Below are 20,184 nucleotides of genomic sequence, written 5' to 3'. Positions count from 1 at the left end.
CACAATTGTATAGGACATTGAGTCATCTCGTCCTTAAGCCAGCAACTTAGATGACCTTTTTCGGTTCCTGATACTTAAGTGGTTGCCACTACCTAAACCTCCCAGATATTCAAAAGCAATGTTCAATCAGGAAACTCCAGATTCCAATATGGCATAATGTTTTGATTAGTCTAGTGTACTGGGGCAGAGTCATCACTTCAGGTACGACTTACACTTGACTGACATTGATCCAGCCTACAATGGCCTGTTGTGATTTTGAAGCCTGGTGAGATGTATCTGCTCGAGAAATCTTTATTTTGTTTGCATGAACCAGTCAGTTTGTTGGAATCATGTTCCTGCTGCAGAGGGCTGCTAATTCCCAAACTAGCAGTAGTGTGAGTCTGAAATGACCCAATATAGACTGCCACATCACAAAGTGCTACAATATAGGAATATCTATCTACCTTTTAGAAATGGTTTATTATCTAGATAACCCTGAAAGGGTCAACACTCTGAGGAATTGAACTGTCCCGCAAGCCCTCATCACAAGAATACTCAACTACAGCAATGCACTCTATGCCAGAATATCCTTGCATCTACTGCACAGGCTTGACACCATTCAAAACTCCGCTGCAAGATTCATACTCAATCTTCTACATCACACCTACTTCTAACCTCACCTCAGAACGCTCCACTTGCTCCCCATATGCAAATACAGCCAATGTAAACTCTTTACACAGACCTAGAATGCCCTACACAACACTGCACCAGCATACCTAAACAAACACATACACCTTCACCAACCGGCCGTACACTTTACCTTCAGCCACACTCTTACTCACACATACCACCCTGCATTCAGAAAAGCAGAGCAGGAGTGTGCTTATTTTCATACATCACACCCTAAACATGGAACAAACACCCACAACACATTAAGGTCTCCTCTTTACTTCTTGAGTTCTGCAAGAAGCTGAAAACCTGGCTCTTTAAATAACTCTATGGGAAATACATTGAAAGACAGTAGCTCAAGCACCTGAATGGGGAAATTCTGTGATTTAGGCATTTTTGTGTGTTTGCAGGGCATTCTGGATAAGAAGATATATTTTTATCCACGCATACCACATCACCCCAGATTTCCATAGGTACCCTGTTTTCAGAAATGTCAGGGCCTGGCTTTCCATTGCTGCAGAATGAGAACTGTACTGCAGTTACCGACAGAATGGGTGAATTTGCAAGGCATCATCTCGATATTTCCGAGCCTTTCCATTCACCCGTGTAGGTAAGAGCAGTGGGGCGTTGGGGCAGGGTGGGGGACTCGACAGACAACAACAATGGAAAATGTAAGAAATATTTAATTTTCTCTAGTCATTGTCTGTCGGATCCCCCTCCTCTTCCCCCCCCCCCCCCGCCCTGCTCCACCGTCCCACTGCATTTACCTGCACGGGCCACTCCTGGAATGGTGTATGATAGGGCTTTCCATTGATCCCTGCAATATTTTTTTGCAAGGTTTGCTTTCACTTTTGTTTTGCTGAGTAATGTTGGAGGTAGGGAGAAGACAGAGAGAAGAAATTCTAGGAAATGAGAGATGGTTGAGAGAAAGAAAGAAGAGTAAATAGAAAAAGCAAGAGAGAGCAGGATAGACACAGATAGGGAGATAGATGCTTCTGCAAACAGAAACAAGCAGTGGGGAATGAAGGAAAATGCCACTTTTTGCGTGGTCACCCCCCAATTTTTGCCTGACTTCTGATGCAACCTGACCTGATGCTCCCTGGGTTCCTGCCAATCAGGTTCCCAGGGCCTGTGTTCTTTCCAAAAACTGTACTTTACTACCCACAATTGGCATATGTTGGGCCACAGGTAAAGTAAAGTAAAGTCCACATTTGTAAAGCGCACAATCACCCGTAAGGGTCTCTAGGCGCTGGGGGCCGTCGGGAAGATTAAGCGAGCTATTGCCCAGAGTCACATGGTGCTGGGCTAACCTGCCGCCGGAGCCGGGGATCGAACCGTGGTCCCCAGATTCCAGCGTCAGTCGCCCTGGCCGCGGCGCCAGGTAGGTTCATAGTGAAAAGGTACCATGGGTACCAAGGGCACTGTGACCAGGGAAGGACTCTAAGGGCTGCAGCACCTATTGTGCCACCCTTAGAGGCCCTGTACTTTAACACCCACACACTGCCATTGCAGGCTGTGTGTTTTGGTGCAGAGAAAAGTGAAGAGTCGACATGGCACACATCCCTGTGTGCTATGCCTGCAACCTTGTGCCGGAGGCCTAGGGAAGCCACCCTCTAATAAGGTGCAGTAGCCCTCAGGCAAGGGTACAGTGGCATGAGCCCTGTACCCCTACAGTTTTTAAGCCCATTCTTAGACATTGTAGGTGTAGTGAAGTGATAAAGAGTATATGGTCTGGGGATTGATCATTATGAACCCCACAGCTCCATAATGGCTTTACTAAAACCCGGTACGTTTGGAAGCAAATCTTTTAGCACATTAAACCCACACTAATAGTAGTGTGGGGTTTAATGTAAAATGCACTCCGAGAAAATGTTCTAAATGTTGAACTGTTGTTTTGTTTGGGGGAAACAGTCATGATAACTCAAGCCAAGAAAAGTAGTACTCACCTTGTATTGTAAGATACTTAGATGTGGTATCTAGGCATACCACCTCCAGTAATCAATGTAATCTGAAAGTAATCAAAAAGTATTCTAAAGGTAATTACTGTGTAATATAACCTGCTTTTTGAAACCATGCCAACCTGTAACAATTACAAATCCATTCCCAATTGCATGTCTATGTAAAGGTTTTCCATTGAAAGTACATTTTGCCTACCTGTACCAAGTCCTGCATGGTTCTAGAAATAAAATACAAGTACACCTTTTTTATACTTACCCAATTGCTCTGGATTCTGTCTCTGAGTACATCTAATCAGTCCTTGAGTGAGTGAATACAATAAATGCTTAACACACTCTCTGGATAAGCCTAACTCCCCGCCCACAGTACCACAAAGAGAGCTGTTAGTACTTACCTTTAGCCTCTGCTATACCTCTGGGGACTCCCTGGACTCTGTGCACACTATACCTTACTTTGGTGTAGTATATACAGAGCCATCGTTCTACAGGAAAAAGGTTTAGAGAGGATGTGGGAAGATCATTGGGTGAGGAGAGAATAGAAAAAGTAAGAGACAGCCTAAAGGAGAAAATTCAGTGCTAGATACATATGGAGAAAAGGTGATTGGAGATTTTAGGTGGAATTTATAGCTTGACCAATACATCTGGCCCAAAGTGATTTCAATGCACAATATTGTGCTTTATTTTCTAAACGGGATCTTAGTGTAAGATCCATAAATCACCTTCCATAGCGGTCTTCAAAGTCCTAATAAGATCTAACCATTCCTATTTAATACACATTAATGAGTGAAAATTGCTTAACAAAGGCACCCTCTTTTTATTTGTTACTCTATGCTCGTGGTTAGAAGATGCCTTCCCTTTTAATGCGTATCAGCCATGTGCACATTTACCGTAGACTAGCTGGAAAGTACATCATACATGCTGAGAAGGCAAAGTACTATTACACAGGTGATTTGTCTTTCTAGTAAATATTTAAATATGTCAGTCTCTTAACTGTTTCATAATGTGAAGCTTGACTTTTATCTGAGACACTAGTAATGCCAATCACTCAGCAAGTACACATTTTCCATTTCTAGTTTACATGGCAGGCTTCCATGCTTTCTGCATTCACTAAAAGTGCATGCTCATCCAAGCAACCACACAGATAGTGCCACCTTTAGAATGCTATGTGAAAGAGTGGAGAATTTCCATAATCCCGGAAGAGGAGGAATCTGTGGCACCCAACTGGGAGGTACCATGCAGGCAGCATCAACAAGCGAGATTATTAAAGAGCAGCATTCTAGATGCAATTTGTGAAACCATGACTTAGACCCTCAGAAGCAGTGCTGCTGTCGGCCCATCTGTGGCGCCTCTAACTGGAGATGGAACTAGTGTCCTCAGCCAGGCCAGAGGCCTCAAATGGACCCATTCTGAGCTCCCACAATCACCTATCCTTTGCCATGCCTATCCATCTTGCTGATCGATTTCTAATGAAGGTCTCCTTTGGTACAATGTACTGCATACAACCTTGATCTAACTATGATGGGAGTATGCTAATATGGGTCCATGCGGTTTTGACTGATGTTTTTGATCAAATATAACTGAATTATCAATCTTTTGTCACAAACTTATAGTCAAATCCATTAAGGATGTTCCCAGCCTCCCCTGTAAAATGACATCTAAATTCTATTTAGTTTTCACCATTGTTTAAAATACACTGTTCACCACTAAATTCAGCAAAGGTTCATGATGGATATGCTCTAAGCTCTCTGTAAAGGTATTTTATATTTGAGACAACTTAAATTACAACTCATAAAGTTGGGGAAAATTAGGAAACTCCACACTTTACGAACCAGATAAAGTATACTAACTTTACGTAGGGTAAGGTTTAGCCCTTCTGTCCTTGAGGGTGTGCTGTTTTCCTAAAGCAGAATGCCCCAGGTAGGACATTTTTCAGCTCACAATATTGAGTGTGGAGGTGTGGAGGCTGGACATATACCACCTGAGGTGAAATATATGAGAGGAAAGACTCCACGCTAGGGCCAGCTTTAAAAAAATGAATCTGAACTTCAGAAGCTTTGCATTTTTACACACCTTGAACAGTTTATAAAATACACAGAGTTGCAAGTCAGCCTACTTTACAACTTTACACTTCTCTACTTCAAATCCCATTTAATTGATAGGATTTAAAGTTGGATTGTGGTTAATATGTACCTTAAAAAATCCACATACTCCTTCACATAGAATCACATGGTGTGCACCCTGAATATCTAAGGCAGAATTTCGATGGCACAGAATATCCTGAACAGAATATTGAATCCAAAATCCCAAAAAGTATAGATTTTCCATACCGTATTCCACCTTTATGGACATATGAGGTATATATATTTTAAAAGGTATGTAGATGTGGAGTTAAGAATAGTAAATCTATACCATCCTGTGCACACTTACCTTGATAGTCGTTTCTTGATATTCTTGTACCACGGTATTCTGAGGGTCGATGTTGTTTAGTAGTACAACCAGTATTTGGGAAATAATGAACCTATATAGCAGAGCTTTTTTATTTGGACACAGCTGAGGGACATGTACCCCTGAATATCTTCTTCTGCCTTTGGGCCTCACTGAATCTCATACCCCTTTTTGCAGAATGACTGAATCACGGGAAAGATTGTGTCGAACTTGGTTTTTACACTATTTCATTTACTGGTGATTTTTAGTTGATTATGTTACGTAGCCCATGGTCTACAGACTTCTCTTGGGTCACATGACCAATTATGTTTCCGTTCTATTCCTCCCCAGACTGGTCAACCATCAATTTTCCCTCTTGTGTTGAACATTCATTTGACTGTTGAGTAGAGGAGAATGGGAAGACTACCTTGCCTGACTCCTGCCTAATTGTCCCACTGCTGTCTTCCCAAGTAGGCCTGAAACAAAGAGAAAAATTTCAAACTGAGGGTAAAGTGTGCAGGTTTGATTTTGCACTGATTGCTCATTGTGTTTTAAAATGTTTTGCCGGTACTGGTGCAAAAAAAGTGTTCTGGTGTTTTTTATTCCTTTGCTTCTGTTGTGCACTCAATGGTCTCCTCAAATGTGATCTGTGACTGACACCTTCTATGGCGTACAGGTTTTTGGTAGACAGCTTAATGTTAAGAGTAGAACCTCTGTCCTATTCATACCCCTCTTTTCCCAGTCATATGCTCCTCCTTGTCTTGTTTTTAACTAAAAATACAATTCTTCCTGCCGACTTCATTATTAATATCCTCTCTTTTGGTTCCTTAATCCATGGGTATCACCACTCTTAGGTGCTGCTAGTCACCTATGTATCTTTGGTGTCTGATCGTTCCTTGGGATCCTCCTCTGCAATTCCTGGGTAAACTCCTCGGATCAAATAGCATGGTTGGTTGTATAATGTTCCTTCCTATTGCTCTATCCCTGCCATCACAGGGGTGCTCTTCCTACATATATATTTCCTAAGGGTTTCTTCTGTACGGCCCTTGGGAGGGTCACTCAGACAAAATAATATGGATAATTGTATAACGCCATTTCATATCTGTTGAATATCTGCCTCTACTCTTTGAACTCTTAAGACCATTTACTGTGGCTGTCTGCATGATGGCTGCTTGTTTACATCTCCGGGATAGACTAAATTATGGGCTGCATAAGTGAGTACCGATACATGAATCAAAAAGGACTTCTCACCAGGAGATAAATACATGCCTCCTATACGACAAAAGTAAACAAGCAATCCCTTGGATCGAGGAAGGGGAATATTCTGAGTTTATTCATGCTACATAACAGCATTGAAAGGATGGAAGTCTTGGTGTACCCTAACAGGATTCCAACATGTGGCGTTCAGTTTACTGTAAATGTCAGGAAAGAGTGTTCAGTTGTAGATGCACCTTGCATAGCATGTGAACTTGTTTTCCTGCTTTGAATTTTTTTAATAATGCACTTTCTAAACAGCCATGTTACAGAAGCGATACCAAAGTGGATGATGGACGGAGCGTTTGAGCAAATCAAACACTCACCCCCCAGTCAACTGATCTGGGTTTAATCCATCATCATTCTTTAGCTCACTCCACCATCCCATTTCAGACATGGCCATATACAAATTAGTCTGACCCTGTGCCTCACGGGAACAGTCCAGCCCAAACTGCCAAGCCATGTCTTCCCTGGATCGGAACGAAGCATCCTGGGACCGGTTTCAAGTTCATAACTCTCATCAGCCTGGCTATCTTGAATCCAGTGGCAGAGTGAGCAAGGGACCCACGTCTGGGCATACCCTGCCAACTCAGGGCGGTTTGGGCTGGACTGTTCCCATGAGGCACAGAGTCAAGATTGATTTACATATGGCTGGGCTCAAACTGGAATGGCATGGTGAGCAAAAAAACGATGGATTTAGGTCCAGATCTCTGTACTGGGGTGAAAGCATGACATTGTTCTGCATTCTGTCCATCAATAGCTCTTTTTGCATATTACATAAGCATCACCAATTTTGTATGCCTAGGTTATATTACCATACTTGAGTTTTCTCGCCCCTGGCCTTGGCCTTGTTTCCATGCCTGGCACTACGAAGTGAGGATACTCAATTCAGCTGGCTCAGCATCCGAGATCTCCTTTGCTGTATCTATTTTGAATGTTCTTTTTCTTTCTTCTTTCAAGAAACTCTGGAAGCTGTTAGTTCTGTTATCTAAAGTTTCAGTCTCTGTCACATGTATGCTGCTTTAAACTAGGGGGGCAAATAATTCTGCTTCGCCAGTGGAGATCGTAGAGTTTTGCCCACTTTGCGCTCCACTTGTAGCAGAAAGTTCCAGCAAATCTTTACCAACCGCCTCGTGGCGCAGTTTTTTCTCGTGTGTGACTTGCCAATGTCAATCTGGTGAGCTAGAATCTGTGCCTCCTAGCTCAATTTTCGAGTGCTAGAATGCCTCCCAGCAAGATTTCTCAACGCCAGAGGTTATGGCACGACACTACCATTCACATTGAGGAAGCTGCCGCTCAAGTTGAACAGCTACTCGAGCAGCAAAAAGTAGCTGAACCCTCCGGTTTGCTGCTTGGTGCTGCTCACTCTGAATTTACAATGGGGAACAAGCTCCTAACACTACAAATCAGCATGCGCCACGCGCAAATTCATGGAACTCAGCGGTAATCTTGCGGAGTATTTAGGTAACTTCATGTAAATTCCACAGAGTAAATTCTGCGAGTACCGTCCAGGCCTACTTTAAACACGGACATGAAGAAAATGTATACAAGTTGGGGACAATAGGGAAGGGGTTGGCATTAGATGCTCAGTTGCTTTGTGAGGCATAAGAATGTTTTGCTTTTTCTTGCTTCTTGCTTACTAATCATGTTGTAGACTTCAGGTTGGCTTGGAGAGATATTTTTCTTCCACGTGGCTCATTTATTAGTTTCTAAAAAGTTGATTACTGAGAAAATGTATCATTTGAAACGCCTACATTGTAGTATCAGTTTTAAAACTATAAAATGTAATAAAGGTAATAATGAAAAAAGATGGACACTCACATTGGCCTGTCAGGGGAGCCTAAGGGAGCATAGGCGGTCACCGCAATACCTTTAGACTGGCAGTACTCCACAAGCTTGACCTGAGTTAGGTATGGGTGGCACTCAACCTGAAAGTAAAGATAAATCAAGTCAGCCTTTCTGTTATCAGAAGAGGAGCTTGGGAAGCACGTGTACAACATGTGCCTTTGCACATGTACGCACATACACAAATGGTTTGATTGTATTTTTTTCACATTTAAATCTGTATTTATCCATATTTAATTATGCACTACTACATATTACTTGTTTTATCAGTGAATAATTAAAGATACTGCTATTATAAAGATACTACTATTATATTTCCACAGTATGTAACTGATCAGTGTATCTCCCAATTTGATGTTTGTAGGTTTGCTATGTGCTATGTAAATATATATGATAGGAAAAAACACCCATTAAACAGGAGCGCTGTTGTATGTGTATTACGCTGTAAATGACCTGGCGGTTATGGCAAGCAACATGGAGAAACTCTTGAAGATAATCTAAATCCAGCATTTTTGGGGGTTTTCATAGTAGTTACAGAGAAATAATTGTATTGTATATAAATGAGAAACAGAAAGCACAACGCTAAATTTAAAGGTCATTTGGTTTTAAAGCAAACTCCCTTGTTAGACCCTGTAAAGACCTCTTTATTTATGTTTATCATTTTATCAAGTACATGCCAATACATTACCAATCAACTCTACCAAAATATTCTCAATCTTCAACTGTCTTTCAGCAATAAAATATATATGTATATTAAGCTTGCATGCCCGTCTACCTGGGGTACAGACATGTTCCCCCAAGCTCCCCCGCTTATTTGCACCACATTACTTTGGTATCTACCATGTATAACCGTCCTATATATATATAGCAGCTCCACTCTCTATTCATTGATGCTCCTATTTTTCATTTTAGTCTTTCATCAATTCCCCTCTTCAAGTTCCCTACCTCCCCTTTGTTATCATTGCCATTTCCTCACCATCAGGTATGATTTGCCATAATCATTTGAACTGGATTCAAGGTAGTCTGAGATATTAAGACTATATCAGTTTTTTAGCTACTGCCATTCACTTCATTAAACCCCCATCAGCTTTTTCCTAAATTCTTGTGGCCCTGATATGGGTTTCTTCTTCATGAACCCATTGCATAAGATCCTTTTCCAAGCCTCCCCTTTCAGGCCTATTGGATGAAGCTAGTGTATGGCACTGGACAGTCAGGAGGGTTCCCAGACTGGGACTCTAAGTCTCATTTTAATGCATTTTGGTGTATGAATTATTCCTGTATGGCATTGCTTTACCCTTAGTTGGTGTTTATGTGATGGGATGCAGCTTGGTCATAGTCCCCTTTCAGTATTCATACAAAACAATACATTCAAAAATATGTACAGGAACACTCCATGCATATAAAAGATGTGCCCGCATCTCCACATCTAGGGCAGTTTCTTATTCTTATACAGTAAATTTTATTTAACCTTAGAGGGGTCAAGTAAACTGTATGTATTGTACATACCCTGCAGCTAGTACCTTTATTCTTCTGCAAATCAGAGTATGAGGTATCCACTATGTACACCAACACTTGCTCCTTTGCCACCCGATGCATTCATAGCCTTCCTTTAATACAATGACCAGTGGTGAGTGATCAATAAAAGAACCTTTACGTATACTGAGATGCCTCCAATCTGTGCTGTATCACTTGTAAAATCAACATAACGTCTGATCTAATATAAGTGATATGTATGCTTGAGTAGCAGCAGTATTGTTTCTTGGAGGGACTAAACTCTCTTCAAATATAAAGCAATTCACTTTTCCCATAACCCCCCTCTATGCACCCATCATATCCTGTTTACTTCTCAAGTTGGGGGGTGCTTATTCAACATTCTTTATAAAACAAAATTAACTTTGCCTTCCCACATAACTTTGGTTCCCAAGTATGTAACTCCTATGACTGACTGCCAGAAAGATGATTTGTTGCCCACATGAGGTAAATAGATATTTGTAATACTTGTTAGGTTTAATACATTAAGAGGTATGTCGCTTCTAGTTAAATAGGTGGTAGAGTACATTTGTCAACTACATTTTGTACATGCTTTCTTTACCACAGCTTCCATAAAGTGTGTTTCCTGTAGACAGGCTATACCATGCCCACATCGTTGAAGACTCTGACATTCCAGGGAAGGAATTTAACATGGATGCAATGGTGTTGTGTGAGTGACATTTCCTGAGGCCTTTGATCTATCATCCAGCACCTTGGTTTCCTTGATATGTTGAAGTTGTGACAGGGCACATCCCCTTCTCTTTTTCAGCTCGGACTTACCCATAATCTTCTGAATGTGTGACAAATCTCTGAGATGATAACTCCACTACAAATTGGCCCCAGGCACTCAAATTCTAACAGTGCGCACACACAGTATCTTACCCAATTTGTTTCTAATGCTTTAAACTAGGAAGTTCAAACCTGAGTTCCTGTTCCACCAACTAAGTCTAATGGTGCATGCCAAGTCTCCGCTCTTCAGATTCTACTCAGGATCAGTGTTCATATGGATATCCATCAGCTCTTTTTGGTTGTCTATCAAAGATATTCACACAATTCTGGTAGGAAATACAGGACTCCCCAACTATGACCTCTCTTTCATTGCTGAGGATGTCCTTGTGATTGTCTGTCATCCCTCCCTGGGCTTCTACTGTTTGTGTGATGCTCCTGTTTGTTTTCTTTAATCACCCATGTCCAGCCAATCCCACTCTTCAAATGGGATGTAGAAGATGTGTGACTTTGAGGATTACACAAACTTGGTGGGTACGGCAGATAGTACTTCATGCCCTGGGCTTCGAATTAGTGTTTCACTCCTTGAGAGGTCTTCCTTAACTTCTGTATGCTTCAGGTGTAATGTGGGACAATTCTTATCACTTGTTATTTGAATCAAGGGTCACCAGGTTTCACATATCCTGCAGTATTACATCTCTGGCTCTGAAGTTGAAAATCCGACCAATAATTGCTGTTGGAGATGCTCCAGGGGGCACAACCAGTCGAGTGCCTGATGGGCACTTTCCATGCACAAAAAGATTGGCAATCCTTTCAGTAACAGTTTCTTTTAACTCCATTGTTGTAGAAACAAGCCAAGAAAAAGTTAAGGCAAAACATACAAGGCCTTCCCCTATTTCTAAGTCCTGATCTTTCGCAGTTAGTGCCCAGAAGTCTCTCACCGCTCTCATCTGCCTCCCCACTTACTCTCAGCTGCCGCTTTATTACTTGCCTTACCTGTCCATCTTTGAAATGGGTCTTTCTTCTAAGCCTCAACTATCTCCACCTGACTCTCAGTGGTCTGTCTCTATCTTTATCAAATCTCTCATACTGTGTTCCCTATAGATGTCTGATTGTCAACTATTTGTCACACCTGTTTCACTATCTTTCGCGTGTTTACCACTATAGCCCATTCACGGTGTAGGGCTTGGGAAAGAGAGAGATTTGGAAGGGTGAAACTTTTGTGCTCTCCCAACTAGAGATGAATACACAACAAAACAAACGTACCCTCTACAACGCATAAGTCTACATTTCAGGCGCACCCACGCAATTCCTGAGGAATTCCACAAGTGTGGATGGATTCCGTCTTCCTGGCGAAATACCACTATATCGCAAGGGTATTTATAAAAAGTAACGAATGGTCTCACACACACCCCGGGTGCAATGTTTCATCATTGGCCATCCTGTGCTCGCCAAAGCATACTCCAATGACAGGCGGGCCCATCATCAAAGGCTCGGGAGAATCTTTTTTAGGGGAATTAAAGGGAAGGGTAATATCCTAAAAAGATCCCTACCACCTACCAAAAAGACTTCTGAGTTTTTTATATGGCGGAAGATTATTGTTTTTAAAACAGTAAGACAACAGATGCGACTCAACAATGGAGCTTCTGCTCTTATTAAGTCAACATGTTTCAGCCCTTAGCTGGCCCCGAAAGGGGTCTGCGGCTTTCTTTAAGACCAAACATATACCCCAAGTGACCCTATTATATTTCCCTAGCTTAATACCCCCATACTCTGTGTACATGTGTACAAAACCAGAACTCTAATTTCTTGTCCTTATAGTCAGGATATTTTCCTTTTTAATGCGGATCCTATGGAGAAACATAGAAAAGCCATTTAAAATGTTGCTAACATGAAAAGGACAAAACACAGTTTCCATACATCATAGTTTAAACAAGACAAAACATGTGTAATCGCTAGGACATATATACAATTAATTATCAAATACAAATATGGTCAAAATCACCATATTTGGATGACCACATTGTGTCTTCTTAGTGTGTACACTGCACACTGCACACTGCACACTGCACACTGCAGCCAACCCATGCTTGTGTAAGCCCTACAACAAAGCTGCTTGAATGTGCATCATCTGAACACTGGAATTTGTCATGTAAACACTTAACAATTCACACATTAGCTGCAGGAGAATCCCACTACATGGAGGAGAGGAGAGGGGGAGCCTTATAGTCACACACTGTAAATAAAAAGATGGTAAATAAAAACACAAAGATAACATATGGCCCATATCTGGTTGTGAATGCCACGTTACTGATTGCTCAAGGCAATCCACCTTACTTCTTCAAAGGTCTACCCCCATTACAGCACCTATTGCACTGTACAATCTACTCCCAATGCTGCCATAATGATGGTGGGTGTGGGAATATAACAGGTTTGCGGGTAAAGGCGTCAGAGTGACGGTGTCAGGCGGAGCGCCTTCACTTGAATGTCGGGGATTGTAGTCCCAGCAAATTGAGAAGAAGGCCATGTGGTCCGATCTCCTCTCACGGCTGATATGGCAAGTGGCCAGTTTGAGAGTGAGACACAGGCTGCCACTCATAACATAATACGGAGTGCTGGACTGGGAATTCTGGGAAATGTAGTCCCAGCCCATGCGCTTATATAGACGTTTTTAGGAAATACAAATTAATGTGTTTGTCCACCATGTCGAAAATTATAAAATGTGGCAAAAGTTACAGCAATGGCACACTTGTATGTTGGGGAAATGGATAAAAACTACTCATAATTTCGAGAGCAGACCCACAGTGGCTTTCACTTCTAAAGATTTAAACATATGGCATAATCTGTTTAAATTGTCAAATATGGGAGCAATGTGTATAGTTGTTATGTATGTGCATGTATACATTAAATGTGAAACAATTCCTGTTTCTAGATGGTTTATCAAGGTGGTATAAAACCCTGTGCTCATTCCATACACACCGGCCATCCAACATGGGGTTTCATCTATATTTGTAGTCAGGGGGTGACATCGTTGAGGCTGATTATGTGAGTTTTCAGATGTTAGACCCACTCTCATTCAAGCAATATTTGACTCATGTTACTCCCAGTGCAGTGAGCTATGACCTCTAGACACAGCCACAGTAAATCCTTGTCTGTATGATTTTCATTTAAATAGTGTCTGGTGATGCGGGTGGGTGGCTTCTGACACCGAATAATGTTATGGTATTCGCTAATCTGAAGCCGGATTTTTTGAGTTGTCATTCTAATGTAATGTTTGCTACAAGGGCATGTTATCTTGTACCCCACATTTTCAGTGTTACAATTAGTGTGTTGTTTGAAGATCCATGGTCAGTCAGTGCCAATGTTTACTTCCTTAAACTGTTTTGTAAATGGACAGACCGAGCTGTGGCCACAAGAGAAATGTTCCACCACCGCGAGGAGATCCCATTTGGTCCTGTTGGTGGGTATTGTTGTGTCAGGGTTCCCCTCACTTTTGGGAGACATAAATGTACCACAAGCACCGGAACCAGATTAAAACAGCACTACACAGTGCCATGATGAGGGAGTATTTGTGGGCAAAGGTAGCCCCTCAGGGACTAATTGTTACTAATGAGCCGCGTATCTTTCTTGATGACATCATTTACTGCAAAGAACGGTCGTACGAGGCCTGGAAATATACAATGGATAGGCTTGTATTAATTATTAATGCGGACAAAATAATTATGGACTACTATCGCCGATATTCCAGTCATGCTATTTCTCTGATGTCTTTACCTAGCGACCCATTATATTCCCACAACCGCCATCGTTATGGCAGCGCCAGAAGAAGATCAGACCGAGTAATGGATGCCATAATGGGGTTAGACCTTTACCTTGAACAAACAGAGTTGGTGCATTCTTAACCGGATATGGGCCACAACTTAGTCTTGTCTTTTTATTTGCTGTCTTTTTATTTACAGGAGTAGGATTCTCCAGCAGCTAGGGTGAGAAATGTTAAGTGTGTACATGACAAAATCCAGGGTTCACATGATGCACGTTCAAGCATGATTTTGTTCTTGGGCCTACCCAAACCCTTGGCTGCAGTGTACACACTGGGTAGACACAATGTGGTCACACAAATATGGTGATTTCGACCATATTTCTATTTGATAATTAAGTGTATATATATATATATATACTGGAGATTACACATATATTGTATCGTTTAAACTATGATGTATTTAAACTATGTTTTGTCCTTTTGATGTCAAAAACATGTTATATGGCTTTTCTATGTTTCTCTATAGGACCCATGTTAAAAAGGAAAGTTTCCTGACTGAAGGGTCAGAAATTAGAGATCTGGTATTGTATGCATTTGCACAAAGTGTGCAGGTATGCAAATAGGGTAATATAATAGGGTCAATTAGGGTCTAATAGTCATCCTGAAGAAGGCCCGGGACCCAGTTGGGACCACCTAAGGGCTGAAACATGTTGACTTAATCAGAACAGAAGCTACATAGTCGGGTCTTATCTGTTCTGTTACTGTGTTTAACCATCCCTCTTCCACCATATAATATACTCAGAATAGTCATTTTTGGTAGGTGGTAGGTATTTTTTATAGGATATTACCCTTCCCTCAGTTATTGTACTAAAAGATTCCCCTCAACCTTTGACGAGGGGCTCGCCCACATTAGAGTATGCTTAGGCGGTATGGCCGATGATGAAGCATGACACCAGGGGGTTGTGTGAGGCCATCCAGTTACTTTTTATGAATGCCCTTCAGATACAGCGGTATTTCGGAAGGAAGATGGGATCCATCCACATTTGAGGAACTCCTCAAAAATTTGGTGGGTGACCGTGAAATGTAGGCATATGCTTTGTAAACGGTACATTTGTTTCATTGTGTATTCACTCTCTTAAATCCGTCTTTTTATCTCTCTCACACCTGTCACCTCTATTTGCTAATGCTGTTGTTTTTAGCTAATTTATTTGTTTTTGCTTTTGTTCCACTGTTTCTAACATCTTTTGTGACCTTTCATTGGCTTTCTTCAAACAAGTCCTGAGCAGCATGACCTCTATTGTGATGGCATACTTTCTGTGCAACAGTGACAAACTAGAAATCTCAATGGCCTACTACAATTGGGTTTAAGATGGCTCTGTACATCATCAGTGTGCCTCTCAACCAAATGATTTGCCACTGTCATCGCAACTCTTCTAGCCATCGTATACTCGTCTGTTTTGCTTAGCGGTGTCAATTTCACCTGCCTATGTCTTCTCTCTCTCATGTACTACTAGTGCGGGCTTTATCATGTCGGAGCTAGCCCCTGAAGTTCACTGAATAAAAGCATTTTCTCCCCGCAAATCTGTCTTATATTTCGTTTTCAACAGTTGCTGCCACTACAAAACCACTTGTTTCTAAATTCAGGCTATCGGGGCGGGCGGGAAGCAGCACACCTACCCCGGCCACGCTCCCCAGCAGGTGCCAATGGTCAATCTATCCTACCCCTAGAGCAGTGGTTCTTAGCCTGTGGTCCACGGACTCCGGGAGATCTGCAAAGTCTACTCAGGGAGTTCGCGACTGATTAGAAAAATTTAATGATATTAGCAGAATAAGAAAGTGTATATAAATGAAGAAATGTACAACTGAAAACATTTTGTAAACGTGAACCCATTTGATATTGGAGGATAAAATGGTAGAATCCTCAGATTGATTGTGGGAGCAGTGCAAGTATACCATACAGAATTTAGTATAGACAATGTGGCCTCAATTGAAATTAGAAAAGGTTAAACCTTCAAATAAAAATGTAGATTTGTTTACGTTTGTTCGTGAATTAACCCCTACCCTGCGCCGCGAATTCCACCACGCCGCTCAGGGCTAGGGGGTGAGAGCGGGGCTTCGGTGCTCATACGGCACCACCAACCCCTCATGAGTCATGGGCAGCGTGTACCCATGACGGTGTTGTTCCGTCATGACCACGCCCGCCTATTAGTTCGCCCTCACAGGCGGGGAATTAGTGCTGCGTGGGAGGTGTGGCGGCTCCACGCCGTCATGAGCACACAAGAGGTTAAATAAACTATTTCATCATTTGAGTATTTGTTTGATGAATCACAGAAATGCTTAGCCCGTGGTACTTGGCTTCCTGTAATGATTCCGTTGGGGGTCCCCAGATTCCAATAATATTTCATTAGGGGTCCACGGGTTCCAGTAATGATTAATTGGCGGTCCACAGAAGTGAGAAGGTTAAGAATCACTGCCCTAGAGCACAAGTTCGGAAGACTCTGTAGCTAGCTTTATGCACACCATGTTAGGGCTAGAGTACCTCCTTCAAGGTCTCCCAGTCTTGCCCTCTCCTGTATGGCTCTCAGTTAGTTACGTGGACCACTGAGCACCCCACCTCCCTCATGGATGTCATTTAGGGGGTGCCAGTGGTCGCAGTTGAGATGTCTGGTTTGCCGCCTGTGCCTGTGACCTGTGAACCCAAGCAGTGAGCTCGTGACCCCTGCCCTCAGAGGAAAACAATGATTTATTTTTGCAACAGATGGCAGTAAGAAGATGTAGCTGTGTTTCCTGTCACCTATAGGCATGTGGGATGGCAAGGAAGATAAGAGTGAGTAGGAGACAGAGAGAGGGGTAGAGGAGACTTCGGGGAAATTCGGGATGAACAAAAGTAACAGCAGGAAGGGGACACTACAAAGAGATATGTGAGACTTTAAGAGACAAAAGCTGGGGTGTATGTGTGAGAGAGAGACAGAAGGACTAAAGAGACATCAGAGAGAGGTGACAGGTGTGAGGAAGATACATACAGGTGTGAAGGAGATTGAGCCAGGTGATAATGAAAGGTGATAGACATATATCTACAAAGATACAGCTAAGAGTCAGAGAGAGGAGAAACACTGGTGAAAGGGGATGACAGTTGGTAGACCTGGCATCATTGGCGTGAGTCTCCCTTCCATTTTATTGGATTGCCTCCTCTGTTTTTGATATGTTTTTGCTGGTTATATGCTTTGAGCACTGTGCCACTGCTATTCAGTGCCACAGTGCAAGTGCTTATGTTAAATTGATGTACGATAATTTCGGCGCAGTGCAGGGGTTCTACTGTGTGGGCGGGGCCGCGTCGGCCAACGGACATGCGCAGCACTACCAAGGTAGTGCTTGCGACGGCCGTTGGCTGACGGCAGCAACGTAGGGGTTAATATGCCTGAACTCAGAATGATAAAATACATATTTTAGTAAAGTTGGTTTTAACATTCTGTGTTTGAAAATACCACTTTTAGAAAGTATGTATTTTCTTGTCTAACTATCCAAAGCCTGCCTCTGCGAGGTTGTATATTCCTTTTCTGGAGTTTGAGTGACAGGGCTGGGGGATTCCAAGAGACAGAATGAGTCAGCCCAGTGGTGAATAGGGAGATCTGCATCTAGATGGGAGGGAGGAGTTGTACCTGCGACCTGAATAGGGCTAGGCATTCCCCCCACAATGCTGGCTCCACCTCCTGTGGGGCGTCTGATATTTCTGCCCTGCACTGTGAAAGGAAAGAAGGAATCCTGTAAACAGAGTGCTCAGGAACTGGTTTGGACTAGGCAGCGGAGTGTAATCTCCTTATCCTGACTTTGAAGCAAGGGTCCCTATTTAGACAAAGGTGAATACCATTGCCAACTAGAGAGCCCCAGATCTAACAACAGTATTAGAGATTTTATATAGATAGAGACAGATGCAAAAGTGATAGGTAAGAGAGACAGAAAGAGGAGAGAGACCGTTGTGAGGAAACTAATAAAAGGACAGCTGGTGAAAAACAACTGAGAGGTAGGTAGCGGTAGATGAAACTTGTAAGAAAGATATAGTTTAGAGATGGACAGGCAAGGCAAGTAATAAAGAGGCAGCTGAGAGTTAGCGGGAGGCAGGTGAGATGCTAGGGGGAAAGAGTGTTGAGAGAGAAAGAGAAACAGACGGTGAGCAGACAGTTGAGCGAGGTATCAGAGACAATGCAGAGAGAGACAGCTCAGAGCAAGTTGTCGACAGGTGTGAAAGAGGGGCTTCATAAAGAGACAGGTTAGAAGAACAGCTAGGAAGAGGAGGAGATGTGGAAAGGTGAGAGCTATACATGTGATATTGGACAGAGACAGGCATGAAAGAGATAGACAAGAGAGTTAGAGGTGGGAAACAGGTGAAAATGAGGTGAGAAAGAGAACAGGTAAGAAAGTCACATGAGGGAGGTAAATACATGTGAGTATAAGATGAACGACTGAGACAGTAACAGGTGATAGACACAAGTGGTAATAAAAGCTGGGAAACAGACAGTTTAGAGGAGGGTGACAGCAGATCAAAGATCATATGGTGTAACCTGTTGCGATGTCATTGGGATCCAAGGGCATGTGATGTGATTTCTGCTTCATTAAAGTTAGACTATAATGAGACAGTGGCCGATCTCCCCCAATTAAATTTAGGTCTGGCCTAGTGACAGCTTTAGCTGTTGGCTAGTACATATTTTATATCATAATACAAATAAATGCAGGGGCTTCCAGTAAACCCTCTTCATCCTTTTAATCTATTCAAGTGTCATTTGCATTTTGCTTTCTCCCACCACAGCATTTAGCATGAGGCACTTCATTCATTGCCTCTATTTCACTGTAAGTGAAGTCATGTTTCATGATTTTGCATGATCACATGTTCATAGCTGAATTAAAAGGTGTGCACTACATACTTGACTTTCTTTTACAAAATTACACTTCCACCTTTTTTTAAAAAGGAAAGTTGAACTCAGTGCATTGCTCTATTTCCTGTTCATTATGGACATAGAATAAACAGGATAAGTTGTCCTTAGATAGGTATCCTGATATTGATTACTATCATGTATATTTTTAAAACATTTCTCAATGAGATAACAGTTTGAGATCCGCACACATGATAAACATTCTGGCCCAGAATTATCCTTTGCACTACGTTTGTAGTGCAAACCCCATACAAACTATTATGCTGGGATTTACTATGCAATGCAAGCAAATCAGGATTTGTGTTGCATTGTTTATCAAAATACAAAGTTGCACTAGGCGTTGCTTTGCATTACTTTGTGTCAAGAGGGTGTTCCATAGGTGGTACATGGGCATTCCCATGCAAATACCCATGGGTTTTGTGGCAAACCCCTATCTACAAACGGTTGTAGACAGCGACTTGCACCCAAATGTCATGCCTTCCTGAGGCAGATGTAACAAGAACAAATACTTTACTTTCTCCTCATTTTTCCTTCTTTGCATCTACTTTGCATGTGTGATGCATTGAACAGCACATATACAAGGCGGGGAAAGTGTTAAATGGTAGCTTTTGTACTGCAAAAGTCTGTTTCCAGTACAAAAACAATGCCTTACTGACCATACTCACCCCTGCAGTATGGCAATGGTGAGTGTGCTGGCGCATAGCAGCCTAAAGTAGCAGCCTTCTGTGATTTTTCTTTTTCTAAATCTGGGAGCTAGAGTGTAGGAACATTAATGATAATCTAATGCTGGAAAAGTACGAATCGAGAGCAGGGAATCTGATAAACATATTCTCATTTAAATAGTATACATCCTGCCAGTTGTCTTTATTATGGCTGCTTTGTGACTGTAAGCATATAGAAATTAAAAAAAGAGGATTACATAAATGTAGGGAGCATTATGGCTGGTAGTGCATCTCGGTATATTGTGCCTGCCACACTGTTGACTTTGATATGCGGCCAAATTGGCATATATTCACAGAAAACTGGGTGAAAAAACACTACCACGTTTATCTAGTCTACCCGTATGATATTAGTTACAATTTGTTTCTCTCACCGATAGGCAGAGTCAGCAATA

The 20,184-nt window shown here is 42.1% G+C and overlaps 1 protein-coding gene across 1 annotated transcript in view; it reads right to left on the bottom strand.

Annotated features, from left to right (window-relative positions):
• Nucleotides 1-20,184, bottom strand: part of LOC144797278 (aldo-keto reductase family 1 member B1-like) — a 143,080-nt gene that overhangs the window by 51,512 nt on the left and 71,384 nt on the right. The window contains exon 6 of the mRNA XM_078668211.1: nucleotides 8,103-8,209. Within this exon, the coding sequence (XP_078524337.1) occupies nucleotides 8,103-8,209 (107 nt within the window). The remainder of the gene's footprint in view (nucleotides 1-8,102; nucleotides 8,210-20,184) is intronic.

Source organism: Lissotriton helveticus, chromosome 1_1 (genome assembly GCF_964261635.1).
Source record: "Lissotriton helveticus chromosome 1_1, aLisHel1.1, whole genome shotgun sequence".
In the NCBI taxonomy this organism is placed as follows: Eukaryota; Metazoa; Chordata; class Amphibia; order Caudata; family Salamandridae; genus Lissotriton; species Lissotriton helveticus.
The sequence above is the reverse complement of the archived record's forward strand: the minus strand, read 5'-3'. Positions and strand labels throughout refer to the sequence as shown.